This window comes from Pygocentrus nattereri, chromosome 5 (assembly GCF_015220715.1).
Source record: "Pygocentrus nattereri isolate fPygNat1 chromosome 5, fPygNat1.pri, whole genome shotgun sequence".
Lineage (NCBI taxonomy): Eukaryota > Metazoa > Chordata > Actinopteri > Characiformes > Serrasalmidae > Pygocentrus > Pygocentrus nattereri.
Genome location: NC_051215.1, coordinates 11159403 through 11180635, shown reverse-complemented (window position 1 = coordinate 11180635; position 21233 = coordinate 11159403). Strand labels below are relative to the sequence as shown.

At 38.9% G+C, this 21233-nt stretch overlaps 1 protein-coding gene across 1 annotated transcript; it reads right to left on the bottom strand.

Annotated features, from left to right (window-relative positions):
* Nucleotides 1-1898: 1898 nt before the first annotated feature.
* Nucleotides 1899-8559, bottom strand: paip2b (poly(A) binding protein interacting protein 2B). The gene is made up of 4 exons (XM_017695397.2): nucleotides 8409-8559; nucleotides 5710-5867; nucleotides 5241-5414; nucleotides 1899-2609 (listed from the first exon to the last, which is right to left on the bottom strand). Exons 1-4 carry the CDS (start codon nucleotides 8413-8415, stop codon nucleotides 2553-2555), a joined length of 396 nt encoding a protein of 131 aa, XP_017550886.1. The 5' UTR covers nucleotides 8416-8559; the 3' UTR covers nucleotides 1899-2552.
* Nucleotides 8560-21233: the final 12674 nt, after the last annotated feature.

Sequence of the window (21233 nt, the reverse complement as noted above, 5' to 3'; positions counted from 1 at the left end):
CTAGTGGACTAGAAAAGTAGCCAGTGGTGCTATCACCTCCCCAGCACAAGGTCTGTCCATATGACCAATCCCGGAAGATCTCTGAATACCAGAGGAATTACTACCAGAAGGTACAGGAAGAGCAGTTCAGAAAACTATTATTTCACTACTTATATTATCCTGAAAAAAGGGGCTGTAAAATGAAATATAGCTTTTCTTTTGTCCAAATAACTATAACTTAATCCTTCCCAAAAATGAAATGTCAAAGAGAAGTAATTAAGTATAATAGCACTACTTCTCTCTTTTTCAGGTCTGTTAAACACTGCCCAGACCAAAGGCCAGCCCTATCTAGACACAGCACCAAAACAACTGACCACAGATCAGGGTGTCACAGACCACCATGACTGTCAGAGTGCTCTACTGTGATATCAATATTTGCATTTTTATTCATATTTGATACCATTGCTTCTATATTTCCATACTGTTCTTTTTAAAATGCCAATATACAACCATATTGTGTTTTGCACATTAATCCCATTTCCCCAGAAATGGAAGCAACCTGCATGTTCAATCTATCTGCTGCCAGAAAGGTCTTTTCCCAGTGCATAAATTTCATAGAGTTTACATTTTATTTGACACTCACTACAGTTAAATATTCTTTACACAAAGTTTCCCTTATAGCACCTTTAAAACAGTGCTGCCTCAGCCGGAGCAAACTTCACGTGAAGGACCAGACTTCTTGAGCTCTGACTGTTTTCAAACTTTGTGTGCACGTACAAGAGCTACTACAGCACATTGCTGCACAATTTAATCATTGAAATGTAAAAGAAATTTCTGATTCCTTCACAGTGGTGCTGACAGGAACCAGGAGTCATATTAACAACAGAAATAAATCATTTTATTCACTAACATCAGAGTTTGTGTTATTTTATGGTGATAATGGTGCTGAATTAGAAAAATCAGCTTTCTTTGGACAGTGTTTTATTTGGATGGAGCCCCTCTCTGCATCTATAAGATTAAACTTTTCACACATACGCTTCACCACCACAGTGAATGATTCTCTGTGAACAACTTTGTGTAAATGAACAGGTAAACTCTTTTCGTAAAAATTAGTCAGTCCCCTTTTAACGTTTGCTAATGGTATATATGTAACGTTCAAACCAAGGCTTTAAATGAACATGAGGGGTGAGGGACAGGCCAAACACTAGTGTTTTTTTTTTAGTCTTTTAAAACCCCCAAAGCTGGCACACAAAGCTGTTTATGGGCAGTAAAATACTAAACCCCCCACATTTCAAAGCCATTAAGTTCTAATTGCTGTGCTCAAACTGGGATCTTTGTAGCAAACCTTTTAGCCACTTTAAAGTTACATTACCTTTCCTTGCTGGTTTGCCAATTTTTGCTAAAAAAAATAACAGTCACTAGGAAAATACTGTTCCACAACTGATAGCTTCATTACCTATCTTTGCTAGCTTCCTAGCTAGCCAAAGGCTAAACTGCTAACTAGCTAGCAACAACAATACACGGTTTTTAACCGAAGATTATAGTCAGAGCAATTTATGTTCAGACTTCTCAAACATACTTTACACGGCTAATTAACGTCATCTCACTACCCTTGCCCCTGTAATTTTGTATATCAGACCATAAACTAGTGTTTCTCAACCCAGGTCCTGTACGCCTCCTGTCCTGCACTTGTTAGTGTTTTTTCTGCTCCCAACACAACTAACGCAACTAACCAGCTCAGCAGCATTATTGAGTTAAAGTGGGTGTGTTAAAACAGAAACAGCACTAAAATGCACAGGGCAGTGGGCCTCCAGTACCAGGACCACTACCACAAACCACCCCGAAGAACTTAAAAGAAACTACAGCATCAATGTAAAAGTGGCAATGAGTTAGAGGAGGTAAACACCAAGACAAAAACATCAAAGAGGGAACCTGCTCTTTTTATTTCACTATATCCTTTTTTTCTTCATTTTTGTTAATGCAAGTTGCACAGTGACAGGACTTCAACTGAGGAAAAAAAAAACGTGTGGAAATCCCTCACAGGTAGACAGCTGCCATCAGCTCCAAATATCTCGAACTGGTCCACCTTTCCGATGCTCTGCTGCGTCAACCCCACCCCCCGCTTCCTCCCTCTTGAAACATTTCCTCCCGCTTAACTCCCTTCAGAAAGGGAAAAAATAAATGAGAAGAAAGAACGGAAAAAAAGAACAAAAATAGTAATAATGTCCAGGGACAAACTGCTAGTCACTATCACAATAGTGGAGATTACATTGCCTCTCTGAGATTGAAACACAGACAACTTCCTGGATAGCTAGTCACACTCTGAAGCGGTCCAATGGCAGCTTTACACTGATTACCCTGCCCACCCCAGCACCCTGCCCAGGTTACATATGGAGACAGACAAAAATAAAAAGCTTATAGAAGAGCATCCAACACCCCCCACCCTCACCCACAAGCCCCACCCCACCAACCCCACACACCCCCCACTTTTAAGTGAGGCATGAGTGGGGGTGACTGCTGACCATCAGCAGTCACATAGAGTCTCTATAAGGGAACCCATATTTGGTAGGTCCCTAGTATTTCACTCCTGGCACAAACTCCTTCGCCTCTGGGTTCAAACTGCTCTTGCGCTGTTGGAAAAAAAAAACAGAAAACAACAATTACTCCCAAGTTCCTTAAACAATTTTCAGTAAACAAAAGCAGCCGTAAATAACCTGATTCCTGCTGGTTCAGCATGAGAACGTCTGCATAGTTCTCCATTTAGGTCGTCACCATTCTCATCATTTTAAAAGCCAGAACTGTGACTTAGATCTAATCCTAACAGCAAGCAAGCATTCAAATGTACTGCATTACATTTAAAAGCCTTCACAATATCTACACTACAACAGGTGTATGAACAACAGATGAAGCATGGCATCAATGGCTGTGTTTACACGCAAAGACTTCTGCCAATCTGACTGAATACATTCCAATTATAGATCATACATAGATTCAGACTGAGGGTCTATATGGACTACAACAACCCGATTGAAAAACTCCATTTACATGGACAGAAGTAATCTGATCCAAAATTACACACATGCGCCACTGAGTACCACAGTGTAGACGTAACCATGAAAATGAGCAAGTCCAGTCAATGTGACAGGAACAGCAGTGTGTTACCCGAGTTCGCAGCTGGCAAGTTTGGTGTTCAAGTAATTTAAAAATACGTCAGACTCAGGAAAATGTACTTAATTTATTAAAAAGGGGCGACAAGACAATATTATGTTCTGAAATATGAAAGCACATGCACAGAGTGTACTTATATTCCCAAAAGGAAAGTTTAAATCAGGTACACATAATAATTCCATTATTCTTTTAATTAACTGATATACACTTCTCATTCTGAGGCTGAATCTCTAACGGTTCCCTGCTTCCTACATAGTGCACTATGTAGGAATTTAAATACTGACTCCTGCATCCCAACAACGCAAAATATCACTCATCAATGGTCATTTTCATACTTGACAAGCAGTGCACTATTTCACAGCAGAAGCTGGAATTTCTAAACATAACACTGAACACAGTTGAGCTAGGGAGTACGAAGCTGTTTGGGATTCATCCTGGGATTGATGCTACTACTGACTGAAAGACTGACACTTGAAGCATGTAAGCCATTAAAGGGTCATTCTTTAGACTTTTATATTGTGGTTTTTCAGTGAGTCATATTGCAAATAATTCAAGCCTGTGATATTAAGGTTGGAGCTGTTTAGCAAGTTATCTTTTAGTCTGTCAGCTAGCTGACCAGCCTAGTTCTAGCAAAGAAAAACGTTTTCAGCCTTTCAGTTTAAACGAAAACAACTTCCTACTGCATCAGTACACTCGGTGCTCTGTGCAGTCAGCATTAGAATTAAAGATTAATCTATTAAGAGCAGAAGGGTTTTTCATGCCATGTCGCAGTAATACGAAGTTCAGCTGTGAGGTGGTCATAGCCATGGTATCTTGTGGATTTTCGAATGAGGCTCAGCCAATCAGATTTTAGGACCGTCAAGACTTCATGTAAATGTGACTAATGTGACAGTATAATGGGAACCTTGTGAAATCAGAGCAATACTGCATAATTAACTGCAACACGTCTGACTTGTCCAGTGATGATAATTATTGATAATATATAATTCATTTAAATTAAAAAAATAAATAAATAAATAAAAAAAATCCACAACCAACCAACCAACTTCCATGACTCATTAACTGTCTCATTTCAGTTAATAACCTTATAGATATACACTCACCGGCCACTTTCTTAGGTACACCTGTTAAGTTGCTTAACACAAATAGCGAGTCAGCCAATCACATGGCCGCAACTCAATGCATTTAGGCATGTAGAGTTGGTCAAGACAACTTGCTGAAGTGCAAACTGACCATCAGAATGGGGAAGAAAGGTGATTTAAGTGACTTTGAACATGGCATGGTTATTGGTGCCAGACCGGCTGGTCTGAATATTTCAGAAACTGCTGATCTACTGGGATTTTTATGCACAACCATCTCTAGGGTTTACAGAGAATGGTCCAAAATAGAGAAAATATCCAGTGAACGGCAGTTGTGTGGACGAAAATGCCTTGTTGATGCGAGAGGTCAGAGGAGAATGGGCAGACTGGTTTGAGATGATAGAAAGGCAACAGGGACTCAAATAACCAAAATCTCTGAGAAAGTTTCCAAAACCTTGTTGAAAGGCTGCCATGAAGAATTAAGGCAGCTCTGAAGGCAAAAGGGGGTCCAATCTTTTATTAGCTTAGTGTACCCAATATAGCAGCCAGTGAGAATATATAACAATTAGAAAGAGAAAAAAAGAGAAAAGGTCATTACACAGGTATTTTTGGCTAGCTTAATTGTTTGAGGAAAGGCAGTTAAATTAACCAGTGTTTTGGTTGAGGTGGAACAAACAGAAAAAAATGCATTTTTGTGCAGACCACATCATTTGTTGTACTGGAAGCATGTTGGTTTTGTGGTTGTTGCTTGTTTGCTACCAATACAAGTGTTAGGCTGTGTTCAGAGGTATTTTGCAGAAGCACTATGCTGAGCGTTGTAACAACACACTTAAATGTGCCTTGTATCCAACTGGACCAATAAAACAACAAGCTTAGGTATGCTTTTATTTCAGATTTGTCAACATTTAGCCTTCCTAGGCCATCTGTATAAGCTAAACCCATCTTACTGAACTGTAACCAAAATCAAATCTATAGTGCATATTACTTTTCAGTGTTTCAGGGAAAACAACTTACTGCAATGTCTTCCGCGTTTCCATCACTGACCGACAGCCCACTGAGCTGCTGCTGAATTTGCCCGACACCAGGGGGTAGGTCTCTCGCAGGAATGAACCAATCCTGATCTTCTTCCTCCAGCATTTCCTGGAAACAGCGCTCCAGAAACTCTTGCTCCAAAAGCTCTTCTTCCACCTGCAAATAAATTAAGAAACCATACATACATGTTCACACACAACAGTGAGAACTTCCCTTACTAATGATCTGGCATTTCCTTCAGAGGATATCCCACATGTAACCAGTATATGAGAAAGAACAACCCAGTTCCTGTCAGGTCCACAGCCCTCCACTCTAGTGTTTTCCAAAATGCAACACACCTGATTCATACTCAAGTCCTTCAGGGAATAGATTAAGTGCATTAATGATGGGGAAACACAATTGAATTGCAGGGCCAAACATCAACACTGTTGCATTGCAGTCTCGAATTTACCTGTCGGTTGTATTCCTCTTCGTTCTCCATCCACATGTACTCTGCAAAGGGGTTTGGTTCTCCTTCCTTGTGTCCATTCATCACACCGTCATCTTTCCCAGAACCACTGCCACCCCCTGGTGTCTTTGCCACCTCAGGACTGTTAATATCTGCAGGTTCTGAGAGTAAAGAAAAGAATCAGTATTTCAAAATCTCAAATATGGAAAAAGAATTCTGTGGTCTATGCTTTGCATAATGAATACTCTTCAGGTACACACATCACCTCTTCCTCTACAGCTGTAGAGGATGACTATTGTGTTCAAAAAAAGAAATGCACAGTTATGCCAACATTACAGAGAAGCACTGATAGGGGAACCTAAAAACAATGACTGAAAATAGCAGCAATATTTCTCTTAATCTTGACAAATGTCACACTATGATTTTCTAAGGATAGCACAGATACTGTCAGTAGTTAATGAACACTTGTTTTAGGCAGGCTGTATTACAAAGACAACAGAATTATTCAAGTTTTTTGCAGTTAAAAAAAAATAACTTCAGTTTATGAGCACTAATGGGACTTTTGTCTGTCCAAACATATCAAACCTCTGAACATAACGTGTATCGGGGGCAGTGAAAATGCCTTGAACTATCGTGATGTGTCTTTTTGCCATACTGCCCACATCTTAGCTGACGATATGCAAGAGAAGGAACGAAGCATGAGGATCAGCAGCCTTAGTGTAATAGCACTGGCTACCTTCTGCGATTAAAATCCTAAGAGGTAACATTAGGCCACTACCCACAAATTAAACCTGCTGTTGTGTAGTGAATCCAGCATGTATCAATAATGCTACTGCTGTTAAACTGTTTACTTTCACCTGCACAAAACTCTGGAAATGGAGTCCAAACTCCATTAAACTCATGATGAGTTTTAGTCACAGGCACTAAAACTTGTGTTCTCTAGCAAAGAGAACCCAAACAGCTCTCTCTAATGGGACCATGGATAAGGGCTCCAATAGGGACTTTAGTGATGGTTTGGACATGTGTTGAGGGGAATGGTGGATATATTGGTCAAAGAATGTTGGAGATGGAGCTGCCGGGTCGAAGGAGAAGAGGTAGACCTCAGAGAAGGTTTATGGATGTAGTGAAGGTGGACATGGAGATGGTTGGTGTGAAAGTAGAGGAGGCAATGGATAGGGCAAGATGGAGGCAGATGATCTGCTGAAGGGAGCAGCCGAAAGAAGAAGAAGTGATGTGATCTGATAACCTTAAAAACTAGGGACAAACTATATCAGAATCATATCAATAGATGGTGGCAAAATGCAAATCTATTGTTAATTTTTCTGCATTTGAAGTCTTGCAGAAATAAAATATATTTTGTAATACTAAACGGTCTCAATTTCCTACAACCTATAAATATTTTATGTATCAGCACAGACATGTACAAATGTTGGATATCAGTTCTGGCCCATATTTTCTACCTTGGTACATACATTTAAAAAAAAAAAGAGCATTTTAATAAAAAAAAAAAAAAAGAGAATAAACACACTACATGGGGGCAAACTAGAGTAACATACCAACTTACAAACATCTACTCCAAATAACAATGCACCACATTCCCACGGTTATTTTTATGAGAGAGAGTTAAATTTAGCTGAGCTTTTAGTGCCGATAATAAGTGTCCTGTATTAGTCTCATCTCACGGGTTTCATCCACATCCACAAACCAAACATTCAGACGAAACTTAAGCCAAATAGGAGACAAAGGGGAAGTCCGCTGTTTGTTCTAAAGCAAAAAACGTCCACAGAGAACCCCCCCCCCCCCCCCTCAAAGTGAACAGTATTTTACCATCAACGACACCTGGAAAACTCAAAAGACGCGTGTAGCTTCAGTGGTGGCTTTGAACAGCACATAAAACGGCTATGTTTGCGTCGCTAAGTTTCTCTCCAACAAACCATTTTACACCAAATCACCCTGAATGACTCAACCACTGAATTACACAGAAATTCTGAAAAACTGGTGGAATTCCCCTGTAAGGTTATAGTACAGCTGGTATGAACTGCGTGTTCCAGTTAGCAGGTGTGCTTTCCCCCTCCATGTTTAAGGAATACGTGAAATAATCCAAGGTTGGCTGCCGATGAGCACAATAGGCAGTTCCAACACAGCTTCTGCTCGTTTCCGTTGTGTTGTCTGCACGTTTCACCTCGCCATTTTAACAAAGTGTTACCATGAGGTTACCACGGCGTTTAATAAAAGACACCAACACACTACAAAAACAGTCAAAACACAATAAACTAGCATGATGGACCGTGTCCAAGTAACGTAGACTTTGTAGAGAAAAACACGTGATGTACATACACTGCAGCACGCGTGTTAGCAGCGAGCTATGTTTTGAAGATCTGCGATATCTCTACATCTCGCGTGCAGGCCGTCGCAGGAGTTAAGGCCTTCGCTGAAGCTCTTTTCAACCAACAAAACAACATTTCTCCAGTCAAGCTAACTGCGGCTACATCGACTTAGCCCACAAGTCAGGCTCATCTGTGCGAAACTCACAACTAAGCTATCGAGACAACTGCGCAGACAGCTCGGCCACCGCTGCAACTAAACTAACGTTAGCTAAGTGGCTACTTAGCATCGCATGTTATTTTGTTTCACAAGCACAACGGCGTTTGTAGAGCAGCACTTTAGCAAAACGTCGGACGATTTTGTTTAACTTCACTCACCAGGCATTATAACGATACTGTTTTCCTTAATAATTCCAACAAAGAATCCAGCGATAGAGGGGAATTTGGCCTATTTGCAGCAACAATGTTACCTGGCCACTTTTCAATACTACGTCAGTGCGCTCATCTGCGGGGGCCTTTCAAGCAAACATGTGAGCGCCCTCTACCGGTCATATTTACAATAGCGCTTAGGACAATCGTGGGAAACCGCTATATGGCCAAAAGTATGTGGACGTCTAACCATCACACCAGCATGTGCTTGTTGGACATCCCGTTCTACAACCTTGGGCATTTATGTTGCGTTGACTGTGTTTTTTGCGGCTACAACAGCTTCCACTGTTCACACTGTCTGTGGGAATAAGGTTGACGTCAGGGCTCTATGCAAGCAGCTGGAGTTTTTCAACGTCAGCCTCAGTAAACTATGACTTGAGCTAAGGTGGAGAGATTTCAGAAATGGAAACTTAAGACATTTCCTGTTCGGCAGTCAATGTATCTTCAAATTATACAATGTTTTGAATGTTTTTTTTATGAAATAAAAGCGGGGCGGGAGGGGGGGGGGGCATGTTTAATGCCACTAAGCCCTTCAGTACCACCCATTCTACTGCCAGTGTGTGTCTAAGAAGACTGCATGGTTATGTGCTTGATTTTGTACACCTGTTAGCAATGAGTGTGGCTGAAACTCAATACTTAGGAGAGCTCCTTTTGGCTATACAGCGTACATGAGGAAACTGAGAATCAGTGCAAATAATGTGAAAATAAAAATAGAGGCATAAAGGACTGTAAAGATTGTTTATTTGACATTATGCATCACATATCTTAGTAGTATTATGTTCATTATTAATAAAATTGTTCATTATTTTATTTATTTCAAATTTATTTATTCATTCACTTTCATGGGCGCGGTGGGTAGTGCTGTCGCCTCACAGCGAGGAAGGCCTGGGTTCGATTTCCCAGGGTCCTCTCTGTGTGGAGTTTGCATGTTCTCCCCGTGTCTGCGTGGGTTTCCTCTGGGTTCTCCGGTTTCCTCACACAGTCCAAAGATATGCAGTCAGGTCGATTGGACGTGCTAAATTGCCCATGGGTGTGAGTGTGTGAGTGACTGTCTGTGTCTGTCTGTCTGCCCTGCGATGGACTGGCGACCTGTCCAGGGTGTATCCTGCCTTCCGCCCGATGACCGCTGGGATAGGCTCCAGCAACCCCCCCTTTACTTTCACGTGGGTCAATATTCATTTCATCTTTTCTTGTGGAATTCTGTCAGTCAACCTGGTCTGGTCCACTAAATTATGTACAAAACCTAAGGTGCTTTTGTTGTTATTGGCCTGTAGCTACAGCCGTTCAACATGGCTAACGGCAGCAGCAGCTTTTGTTTCCAGTTTATTTTTGTGGTTTTCTGACCTATTTTGGAAGATGTCAGAGTATGCTGTTTCCAAAATGTCGTACAACCGTATCGATTTGAACTAGATTACACAAATGAGGAGAGGGAGCTGAAAGAGAGAGAGAGAGAGAGAGAGAAAGAGAGACTGAGATCAAACAACCCAGGGTGAATGGAAATTGGGGGTGTCAATATCAGATGACTTGCTACTTTGCTTACCAGTTTATGAGGTAGGATAACAAGGTAGATAGTTATCTTATTGCATGGTACTTTAGACAGTCTGTTGTAATCTAACAGCTAACACATATGCATAGTGGAAAACAATGGTTAACAGCAGTTTTCTTTAGCAGCTGGTGTTTAATGAAATCCGCTTTTCACTGGTCTTGAGCAAGTTAGTCTTCGTCTGTAAACTTGTTCGACTTTGGTCGTGTAGCTTCAAAACACTTAGCCACAGCTCAGGGATTTCTAGTACCTGTCATGGCAACTGAAAAAAAAACAAACTGTACTGTATTTTCTCCATTTATTGTTGTAAGGAAAAAATAGTACACCAAGAAAATGTATTTTTTTAATTTATCAGTATTTCTGTGTGACATATAAAAACTTAAGACACATATAAGTTCAGTGATCATTTTGAATAGCAGATTAAATGGCAACATTCGTAGTGTACTACAGTAGTAAACAAATAGTATTCCTAGCACTAAAAAAACAAATCTGACTCTGAATCTGAATTTCTCTAGAAAGGCGCATTTCACACCAAACAGGTCAGAATGATTTTAAACCTTTGAATCACGTAATTTCGCAAAATCAGTGGAGCTCCCCTTTCTTCTTCCCCTCATAAACATATGCATACTAAACATTTTCTTATATATGAATGTAATATAAACACATAGATCACTGACCACAACATTTTTCCAGGGAAACAAATCTTAATTTGTTAATGTGTTGAGACCACATATGTCTATATCGTTAAATTAGGAGGGGAGGGGCATCTTTCTCTGTCGGGGGGGGGGGTTCTTTCCCCATCTTACCCTACTATTAAAAGCATGAAGTGTATATTTATTTACAGCCCTTACAGAACGGAAGACAGACAGACTTAACCACATAAATGAGAGACTGTGCAATCCCAGCAATTATCACGGTATATGTAGAAACAGACCAGGCTGTAAGAAATTTCTCCCATTCTAAAATGTTTAAGAGCACCAGCGATGAAACTGTAGGAAGATACGTGAGAACTGAAGCTACGAGGACCATGAAAATGACCCTGAAAGCTTTGACTTTAGACTTTTGAATAACCTTTCTGTCCTTCTTGCCCTTACTTGGCCCACTCTGCTTCAAAACCTTGAGCACCATCAAACAGCTGAATGCTTTTAGAGAAAAAATGACGTGTTGTGTGCTAGAAGTAAATGGTAAGCCAAGTAGTCCAAGTGTATATTGTGTAGGTGAGCCAAGCCTATGCTAGAGCTAAGGGTTAAGATCCAGACTAATGCTGCACCTGCAAACCTGAATCTCAGTACTCTGTACTTCAGGAAGATGAGAGGATGGACCACAGCCACATATCGCTCCATGCAGATGCAGCACTGGAAAAGTGATTGACCTACATGGAGAAACGGTTCGAAAAACAGTCTCTATTATCTTCAAACACCTAAGACAAAACTTCATCACAGACAAAACAGAACCAAGGCAGAAGACTGTCCCGATCAGTGCTACGTTGAAAATGAAGATTTCAGTTTGTAGCCCCTGCTTGACACTAAGCCAGATGGAGTTTGTCGGGAGACCAAGCACAATATATGGGTCATTCCACTAGAATGGTTCAAATTGGACTTTGACATTTTCAAATCCTTTGCTTAAATGTATCATTGATATGTATACCTCACAGTCAAACATGTAACGGGGTTGAGTGTGACGGGGTTGTGATTTTTGCACAAAATGGCCGCTGCTCTACATACTGTATACCAGAGAGAGAGCACATGGCATGCATGAGATTCAGAATTAGCATATAGTTTTGAAATAAAAAAAACTTTTTTTATAAGTAATAGTTTTCTATCTTTTTTTCATGTGACGGTGTTGAGTCACTGAGTTTGGCGACCACAATATCACAAGATAAATGACCAAAATTAAATAAAAGAAGGAAGCCACTTGCCTTTCTTTGCTGTCCTGTTGTCCAAAAGACTTGAGTGATGTCACTTCTTGATGTATATGGATCATATGGATCATACCATTGTTTTTGTGGGGGAGATTCATTTGTGTTACGGGGTTGAGGGGTTACTTAGGTACAGAACTAAATAATGTGATTTTAATAAATAATTATCAATTAATTTTGAAAAATAATATCACAAACAATTAAACACAGACAGTTGTTTAGGTTGACATCAAAATATATGGACCTTTTTATAGTTGTATTTGGTATATTCTAAGTATACTTTCGTTGAAGGCCATGAGGGACATGACAAAATAGGTGGTGTCAGCAAAAATAAATAAATAAACAAAGTTCTCATAAAAAGATCAAATAAAAAGAAATACACTGTATTAAAGGAGATATTTCAATGTATGTGTAAAGCTGTTAAAATATAGATTTTTGTGACCCAGTAGATAAAATACACCTAAAGAGGAGATGAGGACTCAAAATGTGCCGTTTCCATGGAATGACCCATATATGATGAGTATGGTAGTAATGACGTCGGGTGTCCTGATTTCAGCAGTTGTTGAGTTTGTGGAGCTGCAGGATGAGATCGAAGAGTCGTTCATGTCCTCACACAGTGTTGCTCTTACAGTGGTGTCTCTGTGAGAAACAGATATGAAAACACAGCAGAACCTTCAGGTGAGTATGAGGCTTGTTCACCAGTTGCATTTAGCAACAGTCAGACAATGTAGATTACCTAATAATCTGGAACATTTTATTATATGCTCATCGGTTCTGTCCTACTGGCTTGTTGTTTAAGAGACCCCAGAGATCTGCTAATATTTCAGAGTGGAGATTAACAGAGTGGAGTCTAATAAAGCTGTGCTATGTTATAGTTGTATGGACAATCTAACCATTCAGTGTGTAAATACAGGAGTGCAAATGTTCAAATGTCCATTACAACAGGGTGTCATTCATTTTGCAACATGCAAAACTGTGGTGTAATTTTTTGATGACAAATATTCCACAGAGTTTATTTTAAAATACATCAGTCCTCAGTGTGCTGTGTGGAGGTATAATATAATATAAGTCAATAAAATATAAAAATGTCTACTATATGGACTACTATAATACTATAATAGGCCTACTATACAATAAGATAACTATATAATTCACAACTATAGCAGGTCTACTGTAAAAGTCACTCAGGAAGATCTGCTGGATCGAAACTGTGACAGACCCTCATATTACTTATGAATATTGGTGGACGTGATAATGAAACAGTGAATAAGATTGTAATTCAATATATGATATGAAATATGATATAAAAATATTTCTGTCACAGTAGAAAGACTTTCTATTGGTTGTTCTGTATATGGGTGAAATAAGGATGGTAAAGATGGTCAAAAATTGGATTTAAAGTACTTGTAGTAATTCACTGTCACTCCATTTATGTTGTTTTCATGTTTTTCAGAATAATTTGTATAAGTATTTTTAAGATCAGGTTTGACTTAATAAGTCTTAACATGTCAAGTGCTACAACCAACAACCAAACAATAATATGCTTTTCATTCAACTGAATGTATTTGCAAGTGCACATAGTAATTAATTTGTATGGAACAAATGGCACTGAGTGAATTCTGGTTTGTTTATCTGCACAGATAAATGTTGTTTTTGTGAGTTTTGTAAATAGCGGTGATGATCTTTTTGTTTAAAGAGGGGAACATTTTGAAAATATACAAAGCTATGTGATTACATCACATTAGAATTTGAAGTTTTATTCTAAAATTATTTTCTGGTCTGTCGGAGTCGAATCACTTTTCAAAAATATAGAGCAACTACAATTGCAAGTTGCTTAGACTTCATGTTGGCAAAGTCGTGTAGCAGACACTTTTTGGCAATTGTTTTCACACCACTGTGCTGGAAAAAAACAACACTTTGAAAGTACCACCTAGACCTTTAATTTAAAGCCTACAAAATGTCTTAAAACTTTTAATTTAGAAATTGTACTTGGTGACTTCAAGTCATTTTCTGCTTCAAATATATTCCATTAATGGGAACTTTAAAAAGTTGTGGGTTCAGAAACAAAACAATCATCAACAATCAATAATCATTGGCTCTTGTACTGAGGATCCCTGTATAAGGAATGTTTTTAGAAGCTGATATTAATGTACACCTATATGAAAAACGGTGGTTCTCTGGTGGTTCTCTGGTGGTTCTCCGGTGGTTCTCATCTCTGGTGAACCATAGAATTAGGTAGGAATACATCATCATGAAAAATGAAAAAGTGTGATTCTTACCTGTAACTTGTCAAGGTGATTTCTTTGTATTGCTGGGGCACAATATGTTATGAACATGTGTCTCTTGAAGAGAAAGAGAGAGACAGAGAGAGAGAGAGAGAGAGAGAATCCATTTATGAAAGCGCCCACAGCCAGTCTGCACTCACAAACTGTAAACTTCATATCCATGTCTTGTAGTTATTTGTGTGGTACATGCTTTAAAAAGTTTAATTCCATTGAAACCATATAGTTGGCATGCCTTCATTTTATATTTTGTACTTCCCTTTGCAAACATAACAGCTCTGAGTCTTCTCCCGTAATTCCTATTGAGATTTAATGAGAACACATGGCAAGGGATCTGAGACCATTTCTCCATATAGAACCTGTGGACTCTCCTCTTCAGCTCATACTACAGATTTTCTATGGGGTTCAGGTCAGGAGACTGCGGTGGTAATGGCAACACTTTGATTCTGTGGTCAGTAAACAATTTTTATGTTGAGTCAGTGTTTAACAGAAGGATCCAACCACAGCTCAGTTTAAGCTTCCTGGATGAGACAGATCTCAGATTTGATTCAATATGTGTTTTATTACTTTGAAGCCATATTAAATCTTAACCTATCCTGATTGTAAAGTTGATCTCACAGTTTAGCTGTGCTCTGTCCAGTTTGCCATGTGATGCTGCAGTGCTTCTCCATCAGTCTACAGTAAAGTTTATGCAGTGAAACCATTAACATCACCAGGACACCCAATATGATCCCTTTTCCCTATTAAAACACTGTAAAACCGTTCCAATGGAATTATAAATAAACATAGCTTACCATTCTCAGTTTCCTTTTCTTTTTCTGGCTGAAATGTATTTTATGATGTCCCATTTGTTTAAGTGTCACACTTAATCCAAATCCATCCATCCATCCATCCATCCATCCATTCTCCAAGCCGCTTCTCCCTCAGGGTCGCGGGGGGGTGCTGGAGCCTATCCCAGCGGTCATCGGGTGGAAGGCAGGATACACCCTGGACAGGTCGCCAGTCCATCGCAGGGCTCAATTCAAATCATGGCTGTAAAAGATTGCAGTCAATATAATATTAACATGGCATCCTGGGAGCTAACCAGTGATCTAGTCGCTAGTGATGGCCACGTGAACTAAAAAAAGCCATTATTTTGAGTTTTTGATAATCAAAGTTACTTTTATTTGTTTGAGCACCAGTCTCATACATTTTGCAATTCTGTGACAAGGACTGATCACATGTTTAGTGTTGCCTCATTGTGGTAAAGCAACAAAATGGACGCTACTTGTGAAAGTAGCCTAATGTGCATGCGTTTTTTATGATTTTTCTATTAGAATTAACTTCAATATAAAAATACTTTGTCATATTTGTAGTGTGTTCAGGACTGTAATAGTATTCGTAGTGCTGGTGGGCATTTCACAAAGCAGTATTTCTTAGTAAGCTGGAAAACAAGTCTGTCCAGGAGGGGACAATCCTCAATATTTGGCTTATGAAGCTTACTGAAAAATTCTGCCTCCGACACAAATGAGCCAATACAAAATGAGTATCCATTCATTGACTTGCCAAAGGGAAGCCAAGTTGGAGCTGAAGCTGAAGAAGACCCTTAACAGCCACGCAAGATGTAGACCACCATGAGATAAAATCATTTTGGAGAGAAAAAAAATCAAGCTCCACTTACGCTTTATCTCAACACTATGGGTCTGAAAGGATGTGTAGCAGTCAAGAAGCCCTTACTGAGAACAGGAAATATACACGAAAGAAGAATCTTTGCTGATCAAACAAATAAGCTGCTAGTGTTCTCTGAACAACAAACTGAGCAACCCAGAGTCCAGACTTCAACATCACTGAATGTGTTTAGAATGACTTCGATCATTAAAAGCAGGAAATGCAACCAGCTTCTAAGACTGAACTTTGTAGGTATGTAAAAATATCCCGACAGATTTCTTTGAAAAACTCACAGCAAATAACTTGAAAAGAATGGAAGCTGTGACAAAGACAAAGTTTCTATGTTGGATATATGAAATACTGAAAAAAAGTATTGACAAATAAATGTAGTTGTTTTGTGTGATTTCCTGTTAGACATATGTTCCTGCTTTTTTGTAATTTTCCCATTTGTCACATCTCATTTCTGAAGTGAATACCCTGTACTTAATGATTGTTTTCACTGGAAATTCTACAAATGAATGTGTCAGGGTGCCATCCATTTTCCAATTCAGCGTTCATGACAGTAAAAACAATGTTAACCCATGGAAAGTGGTGGTATGTCTTTGCATGGTTCAGTCAAATTCTGTGTTTATGGTGTTTATGTATTTTTACATATACAATCAGTCATGAGTGTGGTTGAAAATACTGAGCAGTGTGTTGGGGAAATGGAGATAACATATCTGCGTTCCTTTATTATGAATCACTAAGATATAAAATATTATGATTAAGTTGAATTCATAATATTCCTAAGCGTACCATAGAAGTATATAAGTCAGATAAAGAAACTCTGACTGGCCCTCACATTGCTCATGAATGTTAGATGTAGTGATAAGAGGACTGTTCATTTTTTTATGTGATATGAAAAGAAATGAATCTGTGTAAGTAACGTCAATGTCTAGATTGGATGTTATATATTTTTGTATTATTTTTATCCTGGTGCAAGAAACTTCAACTGAGCAGGACACACAAAACATGCAACACCACACATCAAAACAAACCACCAGGAATGTCCTGATTTTTATTAACAGAAATTTTCAAATAAGTGCAGACTTATTCACTTAAAGTGTACATTTAGAAATTAGTTTTTTCAAACACTTTATACATGTTAGAGAATACTTGCTGAAAACAAATGAATTATAAAGTACTGAATCATGGACTGTACTGTTAAAACTGTCTTTCATCATGTTTGTGTTCAGGATTCTTTGGCAGGCCTGAAATCATGACTTGATGATGCATTGGAGACATCTCTCCCTTAAACTGTGCTGTCCAATTTAGCAAGCTAACGGATATGCTAACATTATTATGAAGCTAAAGTCGGTTTCCTATTCATCAGCTTCCAATTAGAATTTTCCCGTTCCACTTTAAATAGTGCAGCCGTTACATTCTGGTGAAGATGAAGCTAAAATCAGCTCCTTGTTTGGATTTTTCCATGTCACCTTAAATGGTGTAGCAGCCACATTCTGGCAAAAACGAAGCTGAAGAGAAGGTGCACCTTTCTTGCAAATGACTGTGGTTTCAGGACTTCAGCAGACAAGCCCCCAGCATTTCAGAGCAGAGAATACTGCTTATTTGTTCACAGTTTTGAAACCTAATTTAATATACTTGGCAATTTTTTAAACATTCAAATTTAACTGGATTGGTAATAACACATTTTTCTGTGGTGTGACAAGCTCAGAATACATATTTATTTCTGCTTTACATGTGTTTAAACATAGCAACATACTTCTGCCCAGTGGCCTATAACACGATGATCTGAGCCTACCTAACGTGAAATAAGATAAAATTGGGCTCTAAATAATTGTACATGGCCTAGATCCACATAAACATGCAACAGCATATCAAAACAAATAAGCAAGCAGAAACTCAGAGCCGCACAGCTGCTTGTGAGTTGATCCACCCAGAATTCTCTAAATTTTCATTTGTGAAACCCACCCTAAATTGAAGATTTAAGAGTCTAGTTTCTGGTGTTTTTAGCTTACTTGATAGGTTATATGTCATAAGTGCAGCAAGTGACATCATTCTTATTCTTGTTTATATTAGTCTAAGCATGAATAACATAAGCTTGAAAAAGTTCACCTCCAGTTCACCTTATTATAAGTACAAGTGAGATTTTCTCTGCATAGAAAACAACACAAAATGTATCAAATCTGAAGAATTCCATAATATTGACTATGGTATTATAGTATTGCTAGATGGCATCAAATGAAGGTGCAAATATATCAAGTTGCTGTATGTCTGTCAATATTAACAACAGTGCAAGTGAAAAGATCTCATAGTTTAAAATTATATTATAATAGGCGACCAATCAATAGAGTAGTTACAGTAAAATATATGCTTTTACTTTCATAGAAGACAAAAAAAATCACACAATAAATTCAAACACATTCTCAGTCTAAAAAGTATGGGCATAGCAAGCAGAACAAAACAATAAGAAAAATAATTGTTATAGATGTTACATAAGTCCCGGTCCATAACAAGGATTAACATTTTAGTGGGGTTCTTTTTCACAGAAAAGTGACATACATCACATAATTAGTAAACTAACGGACAAATATTCATCTTTACATATTTTTTTTTTTAATCAATTCTTCGCCTACAGTTCATTTGACAAAATCTGACTCCAGTTAACGTTTTTAATTTGATGTAGTTCATCATTTAATGATTCTATTCTATTAAATATAATATAATACAATATAATAAAATATAATAATATTATATATATATTTCTTTTCAGTTAAAAATACATGTTGAAACATACACACTAAACACATTTTAGTATGTAAATAAATGTACATTATACATAGCCTCTACCAGACCTAAGCTATAGCTACTAGAACTAATCTAAAGCATGCTGACTTAGCTAGCAACATTACAGGGAATTAAAAAAATTAAACATATTTCACAACCATAATCTGTTATTTAACCTCATAAATGCACACATTGAGGTCATAGTCACATGTTAGCCTACAGTATGCTGTCTACCTGCACATCTCCAGTTGTCTGAGTCACTCTAGGTAGCATTATCCCTCTCATGCTGAGATATATGCAGTGGGTAGTTAAGTCTGTGGCACAGCTGTTCTGAGGTCAGCTGAGAACCAGTCACTTTTCAGTCTTGGGATGGAAGATTCAATCGCTTGGACAGTGTTATAAGCAATGGATAAAAGGGAGCTTTCCAGACTTGTAAAGGAACATAAATGGATGCACAAATCCCGTCAGTCCCATTGCAGAGAGGACAAAAGTTGCTCCCCACAATTTCTGAGCTTCAGAAAAGATGCCATACATAAATATGAAAAACACTGGTGGGCACAAATGAATACCCATAGAGATCAAAAAGACCACCATGACCCAGAATGCTTTTTTCTTCATATGGTTGACCTCAACCTCTTTCGCACTCCATCCTGGACTGGGCTGCCTTAAGACTCTAAGCACAGCCAGAGAGCAAAATGCTTCAGTGGAAAACAAAAGTTTGTAGTATGGCAATAACATATAATACATCCAGCTATCTATTAATGACAACATATGGCTTATATAGACTCCAACCACAATTAACCAGATGACAGCTGAGAGTGTCACTCTGTATCTTAGAGGTTTGTACTTCAGAAAGAGGACCGGATGGACCACTGCCACATAACGCTTCACACAGACACAGCATACAAAGTAAAATGGAGAAAAATATAACAACATAATTAATGAAACAGCTTGCACAAGCATCATAGCTTACAATGTAGAATACAGTAGGCAGTGAACTGAAGCAGACAGTGATCTCGCACACAGAGAGGTTGAGTGAGAGGAGCTCGGATGCGACTCCACTTCCTGCACCCGTTGTGATCAGCCACACAATATATGAGTTGGACGGTAGGCCCAAGACGATGTTGATTATATAGAAACTGATCACAACATGCAACTGCAAGCTGCCATATAATCTTCAAAATGGATGGACGCTGGTGTAAAAGATGAATTAACAGCTGTCTCTGTGGTCAGTGTCACTGCTGCCATATTGGTAAAGCTATTATAAAAACAACAAAAGATGTGATCAAGTAAAATTCAACATTCTAATATATTATCAGTAGAGGACATTTGTTGTCTTAAGCGCAAACAAAGTAAGTTGTCATTTTATATGAACTGTTCTCGCTTGCATTTTATTGAAACAAGTCAAGAAATTCTGTCCTTTTTTGTTCTTTGGCCCGGAGAACACAACATTCATTATTTCAATAAAAAAATTGAAAGGTCAATCTGTCAGAGCACAGTACATGTTTCCACTGTGCATCAGAGCTGGCATATAGCTTCCTCTGTGTGTGATACAGTCTTAACTTGCTTAGTGGATGCAGCCATGGATGGTGTTTAAACCTCTGGGGGCATTTTCTTGATTTTTATTTTTAAATGTGCCTTTAAAGGCACTTGCATATGACATGCTATCCATATGCTATGTATCAGACCATGTATCAGCTCAGCTAAAAGAGGTCTAAATCAAAGGAGATTAAACAGCATCAACACCCATGAACAGAGCCTGCTGCCTTACTTTGAGTCAAGAAGCTGAGGTAGACCTCCCCCAGTAGTATAGAATGGATCCTCAAACAGTCCTGAGCTGTGGGTGTACTCTGTGTCATCAGGACTAGCTTCGCTGCAGCAGTGGGGTAGGCAGATATTTGCAGTAGCTGCAGTCAGTGACCAGGTGATTGTATTTTATGGCAGCCCAGGGAGGAAGGCTTCAACACATCAGTATGATGGGCTTATTACTGACGGCCATTTTGTGAGTGGGCAAAGCAGCTGGCTGGGAGGCTGCATGACAATACCTATAAACTGTAAAAGGTGTAAGGTTTGGGCATAATGTGACTAAAATGATCTGATGAATCAACATTTAAAATATATTTTTTAAATCATATTTTTTAAATCCATCCATCCTTTTCTAAGCCGCTTCTCCGTCAGCGTCGCGGGGGGGTGCTGGAGCCTATCCCAGCAGTCATCGGGCAGAAGGCAGGATACACCCTGGACAGGTCGCCAGTCCATCGCAGGGCAGACAGACAGACAAAGACAGTCTCACATACACACCAAGGGGCAATTTAGCATGTCCAGTCGACCTGACTGCATGTATTTGGACTGTGGGAGGAAACCGGAGAACCCGGAGGAAACCCACGCAGACACGGGGAGAACAGGCAAACTCCACACAGAGAGGACCCTGGTCGCCCGGACGGGGAAACAAACCCAGGCCCTCCTTGCTGTGAAATTAATTCATCTTTTTTTTAATCAGTAAAGTGAAAGCTAAATACCTGTTGTTCATAAACAGAGTATGAATGTTGTAATCCAAAGGCAGGTGAGGTGAGCAAATGAATGTTCAAAATGAATGT

Excerpts from the sequence above, each read along its gene's own strand:
- paip2b (XM_017695397.2), bottom strand. Across the intron at positions 5,415-5,709 it reads AAGAGGAATACAACCGACAG|GTGGAAGAAGAGCTTTTGGA; the intron begins GTAAATTCGAGA and ends ATTTATTTGCAG. Across the intron at positions 2,610-5,240 it reads GAAACGCGGAAGACATTGCA|CGCAAGAGCAGTTTGAACCC; the intron begins GTAAGTTGTTTT and ends TTTTTCCAACAG.